Here is a 19,424-nt window from a genome sequence, read left to right on the forward strand (position 1 = left end):
AATCCGCAGTTGCTTTAAAATAATTGGATTTCAGGTTCAGTAGAATGGTGATGCTTATACTAACCATTGAAGATCTAGTTCAGTAAACATTCTAAGACTGAACCAGGCTTCTGCAATCTAAACAGCTCTATAGGTAGTCCTTGACTTATAAACGCAATTGAGCCCACAATTATGGTCAAAGGTTGTGCCAGGTGTTTAGCAGATCATCACATGACTGGCCCAATTTGTGATCTATTTGGCGGTGGTCATTGCGTTAAGCAAATGTTGTGGATGTTAAGTGAATACAGCAGTCATTAAGCAAATCCATTGTCTGCAATGGGCATTTTTTTTTTTTACTGAAAACCAGAAATAAATTAAACCAGTTGTAAGTACAGGACTACTTGTACACATATGATGGAGTATTAGATTAAAAATACAGGGTCATTTATGCGGTTAAGAACCACACATTCAGTGACTGTTTAAACCTACAACAATGTTGAACAAGTGGTATTTATGAACAGTCCTCAAAGTTGTGGCCATTGCAATCTTTTCACAGTCGTGCAATCCCCATTTGCAACTTTCCATGCCAGCTTCCCTCAAGCAAGTCAATGGGGAGGTTGGTGACTGTGTGAGGCCCTCGCTTAATGACAACACAGATTTCACTTAAGGACAGCAACCAGAAATGGCAGAATTGCTCTTACTAAATGGTGCAGTTACCTGGCATCATACTTTATGACTGTCACTTAGCAACAGCAATTCCAATCCCCATTGCTGTCATTAACTGAGGATTACTTGTATGACTTATAGAATATCTCAGTAGCAGGTAAAGAGAATAACAAATATTATTTCCAGAGATGTATTGAAATTAATTGATATATAGGAATACATGAGTAAATATAGTTTTTCTTGAGCTAGGATTTTTTTTTTTTGGTGTGTGTGTGTGTGTGTGACAGTGGAAGTGGTTTGTAAGCCAATACGCTCCCATAGAGAGGGGCTCCTCCGGGTGCCGTCGGCCAAACAATGTTGACTGGCGGCCCCTAGGGGGAGAGCCTTCTCTGTGGGGGCACCTACGATCTGGAACGAGCTCCCCCCGGAGATACGGAGGATCCCAGATCTGCGCACCTTCTGTCGCGCGCTTAAAACGTTTTTATTTCATCAAGCTGGCCTGGCCTAAATCTTCTCCCTTTTAAAATTTTAAAATTTAAATTTTAAACACTAATTTTAATTTGTTTAATTATGGGATATTTTTAAAATTTAGCCAAATTGTTTAATCTGTTTTAATCTATTTTAAATTTTGTATCTCTGTGTTTTATCTTTTGGCTGTTCACCGCCCTGAGTCCTTCGGGAGAAGGACGGTATAGAAATTTAATAAAATAAATAAATAAAATAAATAAATAATTACTGTCTTCCAGATTTTCTTTTCTTTTTAACTTTACAGAGTAGCCTTCAGCCTTGGGATTTCCGGGTGGTGTCCTGTTCAAGTGCTAACCAAATCTGACCAGGTTTAGCATTGGAGACCAGCCATTGTTGGCTGGGTACTGCCAGCTTAGCTGAGTAAACGCTAACAACAATAATACCTCTCTTACCTGCCAGGAATGCCCTGGTGTCCCTTTGTCTTGCCTAGAGCTGGAGTCGTTTTCCATCTCTACCCTGAGGAATAGAATAGAATAACAGAGTTGGGAGAGACCTTAAAGGTCTTCTCGTCCAACCCTCTGCTCAAGCAGGAGATACACCATTCCGGACAAATTGCTGTCCAACCTTTTCTTAAGAACCTCCAATGATGGAGCTCCCACAGCTTCAGGAGGCAAGTCATTCCACGGATTAATTCAGAGGTGTAATAAAATAGATTTAATGCACATGTGGGAAGAATTCTAGGGGCAGGAGGTTAACAACCCCCCCCAAGCCCTTTTTTCCCTCTGTCTATGGCAGTGATGGCTAACCTTTTCCGGACTGTGTGGCCAAAGCGGCACGTGTGCATGCAAATGCGTGTGTGCCCGAATCCCCAAAATGCAATGTGTGTACAGCCCCCCCAATGCGCCCCACCCCCATGCATGGGTGCACCCCCTGCATGTGCCATGCCCCCCGTGCATGCACGGTAGAGACCCAATGACCAGGTGGCTGGAGGGAGGCATGCGTGCATGCTCGGCAGAGCTGAACTGGGACGACGGTTCACGGGCCATATACCATATGTGTGTGTGCTGTTATTTTATTTTATTTTATTTTATTTTATTTTATTTTAATTTAATTTAATTTAATTTAATTTAATTTAATTTAATTTAATTTAATTTAATTTAATTTAATTTAATTTAATTTAATTTAATTTAATTTAATTTAATAATTTAATTTAATTTAATTTAATTCAATTTAATTTAATTTAATTTAATTTTTATTTTTTTATTTTTTTATTTTATTTTATTTTATCAAGCATGTCTTTTATTTTATTTTTATTTTAATTTAATTTTATTTTATTTTTATATGCCGCCCTTCTCCGGAGACTCAGGGCGGCTTACAATGCGTTAAGCAATAGCCTTCATACTTTTGTATATTTATACAAAGTCAGCTTATTGCCCCCACAAACTGGGTCCTCATTTTACCTACCTTAGAAAGGATGGAAGGCTGAGTCAACCTTGAGCCTGGTGAGATTCGAACTTGCAGTAATTGCAGGCAGCTGAATGTTAATAACAGGCTATTAGTCTGCTGCGCCACCAGGCATTTTATTTTATTTTATTTTATTTTATTTTATTTTATTTTATTTTATTTTATTTTATTTTATTTTATTTTATTTTATTTTATCAAGCATGTCTTTTATGACAGATGCAAGTGTAAACATAATTATAAATACATGAAAAGGATACGAATAAAAGAAAACATTAGAACAGGGATGGTAGGCACGCTGGTGTGCTTATGTATGCCCCTTGCAGACCTCTTAGGAATGCCATTCGCGTGCCATAGTTTTGCCATCACGGCTCTATGGCTATTCCAGTGACAATGACTATATTTCTGCAGGCCTTCTACCAACAAGGGAGTGGAAATGTTCTAGGCATCTCACAGAGTGGGGTAATGAAAAACTTCTTCAATAACTCCCTCTCTCTCTCTCTCTCTCTCTCTCTCTCTCTCTCTCTCTCTCTCTCTCTCTCTCTCTCTCTCTCTCTCTCTTGCAATTGGATATTGTTTGATACATTCATGCTTTTGTTTATAATTGGGGAGAACAACAAAATATCCCTTATGAGCCTGCAGTGGGATGGGTGAACATTTTATTCCCAAGGCAGTGGGTGGAAACTCTATGAGTCCATGCACTGTCCTTCCGAGACTGGCCCAGTGCCATATTGTAGGAGGGAAGAAAGGAGAAAACAGAGATCTTTTTCTGGCCCGGCAAAGCCTCTTTCATCTCGATAGGTTTCCTCTCTTCCATGTAAACAAGAAGAAAGTTTTGCATGATTACTGCAGAGTTATTCCTGCCTAAGTTTATATTAGCTTGTGTAACTTTAAGGATTGCCCATCCTCCCCCTCAAACCTCCCCCCCTCTCCAGCCGCCACTATGTCCTGAAATACTCTGGAGTCTTCGCTCCCGCTTTCTGTCTGCAGATATATGATAAGCCAAGAAGTCAGCTATAATAAGTTTGCACTACTTCCAAGCCGTGGAAGAACTATCTTGGCTGGGTATTTGAATATTGAATCGGTTTGCGCCCTGAGACAGGTGAGTAATCAGCAGTTAGCATCTTTGAGCAAAATAAATGAATAAACAACAACAACCAAAAAAAAAAAAAAAACGAAGCAGCCCAAATTACAATGTATTGAATTTTGTGATTGAAACAAGTTACTTTTTGTTGTTTTAATTGGTATTTAGGCAACGGGCATTGTAATAGCTTTGTGAAAGATACACCTGTTTAAGTTTTTTTTTTTTTTTTAAAAAAGCTTTAACTACGGAAATGCTCTTTTTTATTGGCTTATTCATTATTCAGAGCAGAAAACGAAGTAGTTTTGTACACGGTTTTGTATTAAACTAGGTGAAAAATAGTTCTAATTCTGTTGAGAGACTTATTAGCAATGAACCCAAACAATAATTGTCTTTTAAAAAAAAACTGAGTACAGAAACGTGTTCTTAGATTCATGTATATTTGTATTTCTGCACTAGGACAAGTTTCTGTAATCGAAAGAACTAAATAGGGCACTTGCAAATGTCTTTGTTTTGTGCCACTTGTGTTGCTTCAGTCTGAGACTTTTCTAAATAACTTGTTTGTAAGAAGCAGAGGATAATGCTGACAATAAATGTGAAACTGCTGGCCAAAAGTTGCAATTCTATGTGTAATTGCTTGTAAATATATAGAACTGGACTATGTTCAGGCTGACAAATCATACCACATATCTGTAGTTATAACTTGTAAAACATGGAAAGGTGTGAAATGAGAGCCATCATCTCTGACTCCACGGGTAGCCTGATAGATCCATCTCCTTGGGCCTGATATAAAGTTGATTAACGTTGATCTTTTTATTAAGGCGTTAGCAATAGCAATAGCACTTAGACTTAAATACTGCTTCATAGTGCTTTTACAGCCCTCTCTAAGCGGTTTATAAAGTCAGCATATTGCCCCGAGCAATCTGGGTCCTCATTTTACCCACCTCGGAAGGCTGGAAGGTTGAGTCAACCTTGAGCCTGGTGAGATTCGATCTGCCAAATTGCAGTCAGCCAGCAGTCAGCAGAAGTAGCCTGCAGTACTGCATTCTAACCACTGTGCCACCGCGGCTCTTAGGGTTTTATTAGCCTGTATTAAATCTGATGCAAAGTCATAATGAAAACTTCACTTCTTTATTCGATATAAAAAGATGTATCAATCATTTTAAAGCGTTAGATGGTACGCCAATGACGAGTGGTGCCCATCAGATATGGTCAAAAAGTCAAGATGGTGGATCTTAGAGTATTACTGGTGGAAAAACAAAAGTGAAGATGGTTGGACATAAGTGAGAGCTGCTATTGGGGTCTACTTTGTAGTGGTAAAGGTGGCGAAATATAATTATGGTGTCCACTGATAGTCACCCAGTGACCTTGTTTTAAGTGACTCAGTTCCTCCTTGGAGGGCATAATACTGAAATTCACCTACAGCATGGGTGTCAAACACCTGTGATTGGATCCGGCCCACAAGACCGTCCTGGAAAATATAAGGGGCTGGCCCACGTCACTTCAGCTCGGTTTACCCGTGTCGCTTTGACCTGGTCTACCCGTATTGCTTTGGCCGGTCTAGCCAATGTGAAGAAGAAATATTGGGCCAGCGTGGCTTCAGCCGGTCTAGCCAATGCGATGAAGAAACATTGGGCCAGCATGGCTTTGGCCCGGTCTACCCAGTGCAAAGAAGAAACATGCCAGCAGTTTGGGAGTGTTGTGACCTAGGCTTCCTGAGTCATTAAAACACACAATTAGTCCCAAACAAACCTATTTTATTGTAACAGCTGAGAGTTACGTTCATTCACAGCTGAGTCCCAATTAATTGCAAAAAGTCCTTCTGGAGAAGGCCTTCGGGATAATCACCAACCTTTATCTCCCTTGACATGCTGCCAAAGACCTACTTGGCAAAGCCACATGGAGTCCAAAATCAAACAGAGATGCCGACTGGGAATAGAATTAACAACGTTGCTTTCCTACAAAGGGCCCACGTGCCTTTGCTCCTCTTTTAAGCCTTATGGGAGGGGCCAATCATCTCCAGGCCTTACTCCCGAGTCATCCCTTTTGTTTTAACTGTTCTTGCCTTCTGGCAGCTCTGCGCATGCGCGCACTAGGAACAGGCTCCTCCTATTCCTCTGCCTCTCTGATGTCCGACTCTGGAGGCTCCAGAGTCTGCACATAACTCCCAGATGGCCCTGGCCCCATCTCTGCCTCCAACGCAGAGCCCTTGTCCGAGCCTTCCCAGACTCCAGGACTGGCCCATGTTCCTCCCCAGCCTCCTCACTATCCAACTCCGCTGCCAGCTCCGCAGGCTGCTGGTGGACCACAACAGGGAGTGGAGTCAAGCTGGCTATGCCCACCTAGTCAGCCATGCCCAGTGAGTGGCATCAAGTTGGCCACACCCACCCAGTTGACCACACCCAGTCGGCCATGCCTGCCTGCCCCCCTGAGGTCAACCAGAACCCTGATGCAGCCCTCAATGAAATTGAGTTTGACACCCCTGATTTATAGGGAGAGTTGTGCAGAGAGTAGTCACATTATAACTTCAGAGGTCCCTGGATGAGGTGGATTATCTTTCTGTCAGGATTCAGGCCAGGCTTTGGGACTGAGATGGCATTGATTGCACTCATAGATGACCTCTAGTGAAATGGGATGGAGGTAGTGCATTCATCCTGGCTCTTCTTAACCTCTCAGCGGTGTTCAATACCATTGATCATGGTGTCCTTCTGGGTTGGCTTTGGGAGCTGGAGTGGATGGTCCTTTATTGTGCTAGTTTTCCTCCTATCTCTGGAGTCAGTTCCAGTCAATGTTAAGGGGAAAAGTCCATTCTGAGGGCCCTACTTTGTAGGGTCCTTCATGCTCAGTCCTTTCTTCTCTCCTATTTAACATTTACATAAGACCACTAGGTGAGGTGGGGTGAGATGTCACCAGTATGCTGTTGCCACCCAATTTATATACTTCAGGCCTTTGAGTGATGCCATGGATGTCCCAGAGTCTGGAGATTGTTCTGTCTGGATGGGATGAAATGGGCTCCAACTCAGCCCAAGAAAGACTGAGTGGCTGTGGGTATTTGGACACTTTGGAGACAAGGTTCTTCCATCTCTTGTTCTGGATGGGATGGCACTGCCCGAGCCAGATCTGGTGCACAATCTGCGGCCCCTCTTGGGCTCATGGCTCCAGCTCAAAGAGCAGGTGGCAGCCATGGTTAGAAAAGCCTTTGCGTATCTTCGGGCGGTGTGCCTGTGGTGCCCATACTTGGACTAGGAGGCTTTGTTCATTGTCAACTGGGACTTTGTATCCCCATGTTTCGATTACTGCAATCTGCTCTACGTGGGGTTGCTCCTGAAGAGCATCTGGAAGAATCAACTAGTGCAGAATGTGGCAGCGCAACAGTGGTGGGTTGCTCCCGGTTCACACCGGTTCGCAAGAACCGGTAGTAAAAATTTGTAGTAGTTCGGAGAACCGGTAATAACATTGGCTGGCCATGCCCCCGAACCGGTCCCTGGCCCGGTCGCTGCTCGCTTACCCCACCCACCTCATCAGAGGCTTTAAAAAAAAAAAACTTTTAAAAGCATTTTTTCCTACAACCTCTTCGGCTGAAAAAATGCTTTTAAAAGTAAAAAAAAAAAAGCCTCTGATGATTGTGCGGCTCAGCTGGGATCGTCAGAGGCTTCTGAAAGCATTTTTTCTGCAACCTCTTAAGGTTGTAGAAAAAATGCTTTTAAAAGTTAAAAAAAAAAAAGTTGGCCACACCCACCCAGTCACATTACCCCCCCCTTCCCCGACCAAGCCATGCCCACAAAATAAGCCATGCCCACAGAACCGGTAGTAAAAAATTTTAGAACCCACCCCTGCAGCACAAGTAATAAATGGTGTCAAATATATGCACATGCAACACTACTACTACATGAGTTGCATTGATTAAATGTTTCTGAGTGCAATTTGGGTGCTGGTTGTTCCTTTAAAACCCTACATGACTGCGAACATGTTACCTGAGGGATCTTCTTTTCCCAACAGTCCCTACCCATCCAATTTGATCCAACAGATTGGACAAGCTGCAGATCTGTCAACCAAAGAGTGTTGAATGGCGGGAAATAGGATGAATTAGAAAAAGTTGTAGAAATGTTGGAATCCGGAACAGCAAGGTATGGATTTAGTAAATGTAGTAATGTAGGAGCTTAGTTAAAATAATTTTTTTATGGAGAGGCCCGCTTGAAGCAACACAAACACAGTGCTTATCTGGATAGCATCAGATGAAAAATATTGGGATCAACCTAACAGGAAACAGAGGATGGGAAATAGAAGATGGGCCTTTTCTACAGGAGCTGTGGGAAATCTTCCCATTGGAGCAGTGGTAAAATCTAAAATTTGTTACTACCGGTTCTGTGGGCGTGGCTTGGTGGGGAGGGTTAATGTGACTGGGTGGGCGTGGCCAATTTTTTTTTTTTTTACTTTTAAAACCATTTTTTTCTACAACCTCTTCGGCGAAGAGGTTGTAAAAAAATGCTTTCAAAAGTCTCTGACAATCCCAGCTGAGTTGCCTGATCGTCAGGCAACTCAGCTTGGATCGTCAGAGCTTGGATCGTCAGAGGCACTTAAAAGAAAAAAAAAACTTTTTTTCTTTTAAATGGCTCTGACGATCCAAGATGAGTTGCCTGATTGCCAATCAGGCAATTTACCTGGGATCGTCAGAGCTTGGATCGTCAGAGCCATTTAAAAGAAAAAAAAAGCCTCTGATGATCGTGCGGCTCAGCTGGGCATGGGGGGGGTTTCAGGGATTTTTGCTATCGGTTCTCTGGACCACTCGCCTCCATCGCTACCGGATTGGGCGATCCGGTCTGAACCAGGAGCATTTCACCCCTGCATTGGAGATTAGAATGGCCCCAACTCTGTTGGCTTTTTGTAAGATTTTAAAAACTTGACTGTTTTTAGATAAATTGGATGTCTTAAATTTTTTCGAGCCTAAATTATTTAATTTATTTTTAATAGTTTTTAACTTTTGTATGTTCTTTGTATTTTACCTTGGCTGTTCACCGCCCTGAGTCCTCCGGGAGTAGGGCGCTATACAAATACGATAAATAAATAAATAATAAATAAATACTGTGTACCTAGGCATTGGGCTCAGAATATGTTAAGGGTCCTGGGTTTTTTTTGGCTTTGCTGTGAGTTGCTTAACTATTTCGGCTGCTGTATGTATTTATTTTTTGCTGTTATTATTTTAAATTGTTTAAACAATTTTAGAATTTTAGAATTGTAACCCATCCTGAGTCACTTGGCTGAGATGAGCATTTATAGAAATTGAATAAACAAATCAATTAAAAAAATAATATTAAGGAGGGTTATCTTTAAGTTTATAATGGGCAACCCTTCAGATGAGAAGCTGAAAAAGGGCATGGGAGCACATATTATACCTGTCAATGGCTCTATACAGAAACTGTGTCTTTCTTTCGGACTGTATTGTAGCTAGGCAGTCTGAAGGAAGTATTTAGTAAATAGTGTTGCAGGGTGTGAGAATGTGCTTTGGAAGGAGCGTGGGTACACTGCTGGTGCCACCACAGCTCCAAGGCGTACTTTCCTTAGATCATGTGATATCCCAAGAAGAGACAAAGCTTCTTTTAGGAGATCACAATAGATAATGACATAGGTACTGGCGTATCCCTGCTTCAAAGCATATTTCCAGCTTCAGATCTGAAGAACTACAACCCCATAAAACACAGATATAACCTTATAAATGACAGAATAATATATATCTGTGCACACCAACTAATAGCATCAGTGTTATACGAGTATGTGCATTCATTACAGATGCAATGGTGAAAGGCACAAGAATTCTATGGAAATTGCAAAAACTGCTAAAGGCAACTAACAAGACATTAGTAATGAATTATTAAAATGCAAAAGTTGTAGAAATGTTGGAATCCAGAACGACAAGATATGGATTTAGTAAATGCAGTAATATAAAGAGATTGGTTAAAATAATTTTATGGAGAGACCCGCTCGAAGCAACACAAACACGGTGCTTATCTGGATAGCATGGAATGGAAAATTTTGGGATCAACCTAACAGGAAGCCGAGGATGGAGAAATGTAATCAACTTGGCCAGCTAGGACACTTCAAGATGCAAAGTGTGAAACAGATCATAAATTATTGGACCAAATGGCTTTCAGAACAAGTCTTTATAAAAAGTGGTTATATGTTTCAAGGCCAATTCAGTGCTTCCCATAATGGTAAAATAAATGATAGTTAAATTGGGCAGGTTAATGGTTTTATTTCTTCTATCTCTTGGAAGGCTGGCAACTTAGTTGGGTTTTCATAAAGGTTGCATCAGGCTGAAATCGAGCAGGTTCTGACAGGTTCTGGAGAACTAGTGGTGGAAATTTTGAGTAGTTCGGAGAACCGGCAAATACCACCTCTGGCTGGCCCCAGAGCGGTGTGGGAATGGAGATTTTGCAATATCTTTCCCCTGGAGTGGGGAGGGAATGGAGATTTTGCAATATCCTTCCCCTGCCACGTCTACCAAGCCACGCCCACCAGGCCACACCACACCCACTACGCCACACCACGCCCACCAAGCCACGCCCACAGAACCGGTAGGAAAAAAAATTGAATTTCACCAGTGGGCTGCATGAGTTTCTGATAATTTAAATAAGTGCTGAAACTAACTTGTAGGAGGCCAGTCTCTTATCAGCTCATCGTCCGATAAATATTTACTCTTTTGGAAGAAGCAAATCGATTCTGATTTGGCTTTTTGTGCACATCCACCTCATACTTACGCTGGCCATAGGAAAAAAACATATTTGAAGTCTTGCAGAGTGTTTTGTATTTTGATGTCCAAAACTAACATTGCACATACAGTACATCATTGCTAGAGACGTGCGAATTTATCATTCACATTAATTATGAATCCTCTTGCCGTTTAGTCTATGTAAACTCTCTCCAATCTGGTGCCTTCTAAATCCTGATGACTTACAAGCAGTGGTGAAATCCAATTATTTTTACTACAGGTTCTGTGGGCGTGGCTTGGTGGACGTGGCTTGGTAGGCATGGCAGGGGAAAAATATTGCAAAATTCCCATTCCCACTCCACTCCAGGGGAAAGTTACGGCAAAATCCCCATTCCCTCCCAATCAGCTGGGACTCGGGAGGCAGAGAATAGATGGGGTGGGGCCAGTCAGGGGCGGTATTTACCGGTTCTCTGAACTACTCAAAATTTCCGCTACTAGTTCTTCAGAACCTGTCAGAACCTGCTGGATTTCACCCCTGCTTACAAGCCCCTGGATTCCCAACCGCTGTTAACAGTGGCTAGGAATTGTTGGAGCTGTGAGCAGTCAGTTCTATTCTAAAGAATTGTCTGTGGTTTCCTTCTCTTTTCAATAAATTTTAGGCACCTTTGTTCTTCGCAGTCATTGACTGATACTAAACCATGATTAACCATGAAAAGCTAACCATGAAAAGCGAGGGGGGTGGAGACTTGGATTGCTGTATAAAATAATTCGCATTTGTTCCAATAATATAATAAAGAGAAGGGAGGGGAACTTCTGCAAAGCAAAGACTGCGATTGAAATGATCCTTGACCTGAGTAGGCAGACTGGGTAAGTATGGGTAGTGGAAATTGAGTCATGCTACCTTATGCGTTATTGCAGATTTTAAAAACTGCAGTGAAGAAATCAGACATGCTTTAGTCCCAGTTTTGATTCTACTTTTGCACGAATGTTATATTTTGACAGCTATTTAAGGAAAAACAACAACAACAACAACCTGGGAACAATCTTAGAACAAATAGTGATCTATATTCTGGGGAATGCTGGGAGGGGAATTCTGGGAGTCCACATCTCTTAAAGTTGCCGAGCTTGAAAAACACTGATCTATACAGAGTGGCTTCAAATTTATTATTTTGTATTGCTTGAATTAATACAGCAGTCCTAAAATAGATTATTCTTTTAAATTCCCATTGAATGAGGATGGAATTGGTCTTTCATTTTCCTGTTCAGAGACGTATGCATTGATGGCCCACAAACATCAGCGATTGTTAATTTTTTATGGTTCTTGCCTTCTTCAAGTTTCAGAGGATGCTAATAAATTTGGCAATATGAAAACATTTGCACTTATCCCCCTAAAATTATCATAAAGCATTTTCTGACCTAATATAAAATGTCATAAAGCGTATCCCGTGGTCAACTGCTGATGCTTGACTGTGCTGTACAATTCAAGGCAGATAACATCTCTCAAATATTTCCCTGAAGTTTTAAGAACTTTTTCAGTGAAGTTCATTAGAAGCTCTGTCTTTGTTGAAAGCGTATGAGGAATCTGGTAAGGAAATATGTCTGAAACAACGAGTTGTCTAGCACTACTATAAAATAAACTATCTTTCGCTTACAGGTAAAATGGCAGCAGCAGATCCTTGCCTGAACATTAAAATTGATCCTCAGAATCTACAGATTCAGACGCATACCGTGGAGAAGTTGCTGGAGCCCCTCATAATTCAGGTAGACCACGTCAAGAGGAAAGTGGGTTGTGGGATGCAAAATGAAACATGGAACATTTTTCATTTATTTTTTTTAATTTTTTTTATTTTATCTTGAATTTATATACCGCACCTTCTCCCGAGGGACTCAAGGCGGTGTACAGCCAGATAAAAGCATACAATATAAACATTAAAAACAGTTAAAAGGATATATATTAATTTGGCTCCAATTTAAGATAACAAACCAATTAAAAATTAAAAAATATTAAAAATATGTTAAGCCAGCCCAGCTTGCTGAAAAAAGAAAGTTTTAAGGGCACGGCGGAAGGCACTGAGGTCTTGGCTCCTCCTTATCTCTGGGGGCAGCTGATTCCAGAGGGTAGGTGCCCCCACAGAGAAGGCCCTCCTCCTGGGGGTCGCCAGCCTACATTGTTTGGCTGATGGCACCCCGAGGAGGCCCTCTCTGTGGGAGCGCACAGGTCGGTGGGAGGTCGTCGGTAGCAGCAGGTGGTCTCGAAGATAACTAGGTCCTATGCCATGGAGCGCTTTAAAGATGGTAACCAACACCTTGAAGCGCACCCGGAAGACCATTTGTATGGTTCATGTGGTATCTGGCACAATTTAGAAAATATACACAGAATTTTGGTTAAAGAAATCTTTAGGCATGTACCCATTCCCATTGATGACATGTGGACTCATGCTTGACAATAATATCAGTCAGTCAGTTTATTACAGTTTTAGACTGGTACAAGCAATGTGTCCAGGAGTGCTCTGTGAATACTTATAAATCTATCTTAAGAGACAGTGAAAAAAACCCCCAAATTAAACTACATCTATGAAACAACCAGACTAGAATCTGTGAGTAAAATCCAAAAAGAGCAATCTATGTTTTCTGGGAGTTGAAATCCACACTTCTCAAAGTTTCTGAGATCTGAGAAACACTGGTCTAGGTAATAAAGTGGCATCTAAAACTATAAGAAATATCATACTGATAATAATATGAAGTTAATTTAACCATCATTTACAAACTACAATGATTCACGTGCAAAGCAGGGGTGAAATGCTCCCGGTTTGGACTGGCTTGGGCGAGTAGGTAGCGGAGATTGAGACTAGTTCGCTGAACCGGGAGCAATGGCTGGCTGGCCACGCCCCCGAACCGGTCCACAGCCTGCAGTCCTGCCATGCTTGCCTGCCTTCCATGCTGCCTTCCTGGCGTCCCGGTGGCAGCTTGCGAAGGCAGGCAAGCAGAAGTCCATGTGGAAGGCAGGTAAGCATGGCAGGGCTGCGGGGAAGGAGCTAGCAGCTTACTGCCCCCTCCCCACTCAAGCAGCGGCTTCCCAGCTCAGCCCCGACAAGCTACGCATCCATAGTAATGGGGTTGTTTTGTTCGCCACGGTGGTGCTTTGGGAGGGCAGGTGGACATATTCATTAGGGTTGTCAGCTGCAGACGTCCGCTTGCCCTTTTGAAGTACCACTTCGGTGAACAAAACAACCCCATTGTGCTGTGCCTCCTTCTGCAGCCAAACGCGTCCAGCCGTCCGTGCCCTTTCCTCAAACGGGCTGTGCATGGGGTGCTTGGAGAGCGAGTGAGAAAGAAAGCTCTCCAACCTCTGTTTGTGTGTCTGTGTGTGTGTGTGTGTGTGTGTGAGGGAGGGAGCGATCTGAAGCCGAGGCACCCAAACTTCTGGCAGCAGCAGGGCAGCTTCTGAGCAGCCAGATCCACTTGACCTACTCCCTGAGTCTCGCCGCTCTCCTGCCCCCCCCTCCAGCTCAAGCAGCGGCAGGCTCTGCGGGACAACAGGACCTCTCATTTTTCCACAGCACCGCATACGCTTGCTACCTCTGCTTGTCTGCTTGCAAGCGATGATCTTCTCTGCTTCTCTCGGGATGCTGGTGTGGGCACCATGGATGCATAGCTTGTTGGGGATGAGCAGGGAAGCTGCTGCTGGAGCTGGGTGGGGGGAGGGGGCCCAGGAGAACGGTGAGACTCAGGGAGTAGGTCAGGTGGAGCTGGCTACTCAGAAGCTGCCCCACCGCTGCCAGAAGTTTGGTGCCTCAGCTTCAGATTGCTCCCTCCCCCGCCTCACACACACACACACACACATACACACACAAACAGAGGTTGGAAAGCTGTCTTGCTCACTCTCTCTCCAAGCGCCCCATGCACAGCAGAGTGACGTGAATGATGTCAAACTTGCCACGCCCACCCAGTCACATGACCACCATGCCACGCCAAGCCACGCCCACATAACTGGTAGCAAAAAAATTTAGATTTCACCCCTGGTGCAAAGTTACTAAATTTGATCTTGTTTGATCAGATGTTACAACCATTAGACCAGGGGTACTAAACCCCCGGGGGCCAAATCTGGCCCGCAGAGTGCTTAGATCTGGTCCGCAGGCCTGCCCTGGAAATAGCGAAGGATCGGCCTGCTGTGCCTCTGCCAGTGAAAAGGGAGCTCAGGGGGGGGCCTCCCGAGCTCCCTTTTTGCTGGCAGAGGGTTGCAGGAGGCCATTGTGGCCAAAAACGGAGCCAGGAGGGCCATCGTGGCCGAAAACAGAGCCTCAATGAGTGACATTGAGCTGGCCATGCCCCCTGGCCACGCCCCCCACCTCCCCGAGATCAAACACAACCCTGAGGCGGCCCACAATGAAATCAAGTTTGACACCCTTGCATTAGACCGTGGCTGGCTGGGGAATTCTGGGCATAGAAGTCCATATATCTTAAATGGTTGCTAAGGTTGGGAAACACTGCATTGGATGGATGTAAAAAATTGATAGGCTTTAATGCATGTATGTGGCTACCATATTGGCCTTTTTAACCTGCTCCCTGAAGATGGTGGGCAGGCTTTTCTGTATGTTTGGAATTCACAATGCTTCCCTGGACATTATGTTAATAAAGGACTAGTTTTCATTTTATGGCCTAAGCAAGGACTGGAAGGATAATTTTGGTTTGCGGTTCATAGATTGCTCCAAAATCAGTTAAGTTAAATTAATTAATCAGTTAAACTCAGGAGTCCCCAAACACTTCAGGTCACCAACTCCTTTATGAAGTGTTCATCAATCCCCCAAATTAATTATACAAAAATGATTTCAGAAATAGTACCAGGCGTGGGTTTCAAAAACTTTAGCAAGGGGTTCTCTGTCAGGTTGTTGGGTGGGCGTGGCCATGGTGGGTGTGGCCTAGTCGGCCTCCTGCCCCATTTTTGCCCGCCCTGGGCTCTGGAGGCTTTTTTTGAGCCTCCGGGAGGGCAAAAACGGCCTCCCCAGGCTCTGGAGGCCTACTGAACCTCCGGTAGGCTCATTTTCCGCCCTCCCCGAGCCTCCACGCATATCCTGCACTTACCTGCATCCAAAATGGGCTGTGTGGGGATTCCTGGGAGGGGCAGGGCAGGGTGGGGTGGGGCCAGCCAGGAGTGGGATTTAGGGGTTCTCCGAACTGCACAGAATCTTATCTAGAGGTTCTCCCGAACCTCTGCGAACCCTCAGCAGCCCACCCCTGAATAGTACTTTAACTAACAGTAAGTAGTATGAACAACAACAACAACTAACCGGCCACTTCCACCTTTGGGGTGATTATTGATAACTTTGGAGTACCTGGCTGTAAACAGTGCTTGATCTATAAAAAAAATCCTGTTATATGTTGTGTTATTTCTATTAAAATTACTTCCCACAAAAATATGAATAATCATGAATAATTTCATGTTTCCCTGAAATTTAATAGATTTACCCTGGATAGTTACTTTTATTGTGTTTAAAACCTTCTGTCTTCCGTCCATATTGCCAAGAAATTGGTTTCTTTCTTCTTCAGATGAGGCCATTTTAAAAGTCATTATATCTGCAGAGGCAGACCACCTGACCCACTACAAAAACTGCTGTTTTAATCTGTTTGCCAGCAACTTCCCAATATAGAGCATTCCGCATGCCTTTCCCATAGGATAATTTTTAAAATATAGTTTAATCCTTGCAGGAACTGCTATGTTTATTATGCCTCTGGCTGTTATAAATGCGTTTCTTTCCAAAGCATTTCAATCTTCTCATGCAGTTCTCAGCGTACACTTAAAAAGCTTGATTTATTTTCAGCCTCAATTTTGTTTTATTCAGACATGCTGATGAATTAGAAAACTAGTTTGCATGGATGTTTATCCTCTTGACATATTTTAATTATATAATTTCACATGTTACAAGCAGCGGTGGGTTTCACATATTCTTACCACCAGTTCACTGCGCATGTCATGCGTGCTTTGCATGTGCGCCTTCCATGCATGTGCCTGGCCTTCAGCGCATGCACTTTGCTCCCTCGCACATGCGCCTGGTCTCAAAAACGTGGCTAAATAGGACTTCTTTACCCTGGGGTGGGTGGGCGGGCCCAGCTGCGATCTCTGCTACCGGTTCGCTAGAACCGGTACGAACCGGCTGAATACCACCACTGGTTCCAAGGTAAAAGGGGAATCCTAACTTGTAACGATACAATGATAAATTACATGTTGATGTTTGATAACTCCCATAATTTTAAACAGCAATTACATTATTGAAACAAAGCAGCAGAGTTTTTAAAAAGTGAGACATAATGAGGGTTATGGAGGAAAATGTCCATAACTCCCTGTGCTGTATTTCAGGACAGTTGTGAATGTGCTATTTTATTAAAATAATATTTCACTTCTCTCCAACAGTTCTCACACCTCGGATATTAAAAAAAATGTAGTTTCATTAAAAGAGACTCTTAAAATGAAAAACCGTATTTCCCTTTCACTTAGCATAGCAGAGGAAAAGGTTTTAATAATCAGTGGATAACTTTAAAGTTGTCTTGGGAATCAAAATTAAACTTTAAATAGATCACAGGTGCCACCACCTCTTGCATCATTAATTCAGTGGAATAATTTATGGGCAATTCCCTGTTCCTGTACCCTGGCTGCATTCACACATCACACAAAGCTATAAAGCGGCTCCTTAGTATTTGGCTGGACTTTTTGGAGTTTGGAAACCATGGTTTGAGACAGTGCTTCCCCACACTGTGTAAATTACCCAAATCAGGTAAAATTATTTTTTCTTTGGGTAATCACAAGTACTCTTTACCCAATTACAACAGGAACAGCTAAAGTGACTGAAAGTGTTCTATTGCATTGGATAAAAAGGACTTTCTGATAAGTAATTTGGGGTAAAGGCAGAGGTGGTATTCAGCCGGTTCGTATCAGTTCGGGCGAACCGGTAGCGGAGATCGTGGGCGGGCCCACCCACCGCTGCTGCCGCCGCCGCTGCTGCCACCACCGCCGCTCTATTTTGTCCTATTTAGGCACATTTTCGAGGCCAGACACATGCGCGGAAAGCAAACCAGTGGTAAGAATATTCGAAACCCACCACTGGGCAAAGGATGTAAAATGTTTGGGAAACCCTGGTTTAAGACTTAGAATTCCATGTGGATCAACATCTTCATAAATGATTTAGATGAGAGAATAGAGGAGGATTTCATCAAATTTTGCAGGTGACACTAAACTGAGAGGAATAGCCAACACTCCAGAAGATAGGCTCAAGATCCAGATGGATCTTGATAGGCTTGAACACTGGCCCTATCTAACAAAATGAAATTCAGTGTAGAGAAAAGTAAGATTTTACACTTAGGAAAGAAAAATCAAATGTACAGGCACAGATTAGGTGAAACCTGGCTCAATAGCAGCAACTGTGAGACGGACCTTGGAGTCCTAATGGACAATAAAATATGAGCCAACAGTGTGTGGCAGAGCCAAAAAAGTCAACAGAATCCTAGGTTGCATTAATGGTGGGACAGAATCAAGATCACGTGAAGTAGTAGTACCACTTTATAAAGCACTTTATAAAACAACGGATGGAAACTAATCAAGGAGAGAAGCAACCTACAATTGAGGAGAAACTTCCTAACAGTGAGGACAATTAACCAGTGGAACAGCTTTGCCTTCAGACGTTGCGAGCGCTCCATGACTGGAGGCTTTTAAGAAGAGACTGGACAGTCACTTGTCTGAAATAGTATAGGATCTCCTGCTTGAGCAGGGTGCTGGACTAGAAGTTCTCCAAGGTCTCTTCCAGCTCTATTCCGATTCAAAGCTTTAGTAAGACCATACTTAGAATACTGCATCCAATTTTGGTCACCATATTATAAAAAAGATATAGAGACTCTGGAAAGAGAGCAATAGAGGTGATTGGGGGGCTGTAGGCTAAAATATATGAAGAATACAAACCCATTGCAGGAACTGGGTATGTCTAGTCTAGTGAAAAGAAGGATTAAAGATGACATGATAGTAGTGTTGCACTATTTGAGGGGCTGCCAGAAAGAAGAGGGGGTCAAACTATTTTCCAAAACCAGAAAGCAGGACAAGAAACAATGAATGGAAAATAATCAAAGAGAGAAGCAGCTTAGAACTAAGGAGAAACTTCCTTAGTTCAGCGGTAACAATAACAGCGGGAACAACTAACCACTGGAACTAACCACTTGCCTTTAGAAGTTGTGGGTGCTTCATCACTGGAGGTTTTTAAGAAGAGACTGGACAGCCACTTGTCTGGAATGGAATAAAGTCTCTTGCTTGAGCAGGCTGTTGGATAAGAAGATCTCTAAAGTCCCTTCCAATTCTGTTATTATTCTGTTAAGATTTATTTTGAAATATCCAGGAACACAGTTAAGCAAAGCATTGTTTAGTGCAAGATATGTTGATTTCTGAAATAACCCCCTGTTCATTCTATGCAGTGGTGGGTTGCCCCCAGTTCGGACCAGTTCGCAAGAACCGGTAGTAAAACTGGCGGGAGGCTCCGCCCACTGCCCCGGATGTCATCATCGGTGATCTGCACATGCGCAGAAATAAGGTGCGTGCACGAGTGAAGCGAGTGCGCATGTGCGATCCCGTTGCGAACCGGTAGTAAAGGTAAGTAGAACCCACCCCTGCCTGATTCTATGTGGATATGTCACTGTTATATGCTGACATTGCATGCCGTGATCCTTAAGTTGGAGCTTACTCACTGCTGATATCTCAGCACTTCTTTATTTGATACAGGGCGACATGTTTAACTGCAGAAATGAAGATGTGGGTCTTTCCTTTATGTTTTAGGTGACCACATTAATGAATTGCCCCCAGAATCCTTCTGGCAAGAGAAAAGGATGTTCCAAAAGAGCTCGTGTAATTCTTGCTTCTGTGGAAGAAGCTACTTGGAACTTGCTGGATAAAGGGGAGAAAATTGCCAAAGAGGCTCCTGTCCTTATGGAAGAACTGAATGCTGCTCTCCACGAGGTTCGCAAAGAAAGTAAGCCTGCGGTTACTCAGACAATGATATCACTGCTTCAACAGCTGCATCTTTTTATTTT

At 43.0% G+C, this 19,424-nt stretch overlaps 1 protein-coding gene across 3 annotated transcripts in view; it reads left to right on the forward strand.

Moving 5' to 3' along the window:
- CTNNA3 (catenin alpha 3) overlaps window positions 1-19,424 on the forward strand; it is a 957,874-nt gene that overhangs the window by 9,022 nt on the left and 929,428 nt on the right. Inside the window, exons 1-4 of one of the 3 annotated variants that reach the window (XM_087871803.1) lie at window positions 3,495-3,680; window positions 5,259-5,261; window positions 12,016-12,122; window positions 19,171-19,363. In XM_087871803.1, the coding sequence (XP_087727929.1) occupies window positions 3,569-3,680; window positions 5,259-5,261; window positions 12,016-12,122; window positions 19,171-19,363 (415 nt within the window). In that variant the 5' untranslated portion in view covers window positions 3,495-3,568. Of the gene's footprint in view, window positions 1-3,494; window positions 3,681-5,258; window positions 5,262-12,015; window positions 12,123-19,170; window positions 19,364-19,424 lie in introns of those variants that run through there. The other 2 variants (XM_087871802.1, XM_034438682.3) reach the window with 2 other exon arrangements.

This window comes from Pantherophis guttatus, chromosome 6 (assembly GCF_059756535.1).
Source record: "Pantherophis guttatus breed Tessera chromosome 6, ASM5975653v1, whole genome shotgun sequence".
NCBI lineage: Eukaryota > Metazoa > Chordata > Lepidosauria > Squamata > Colubridae > Pantherophis > Pantherophis guttatus.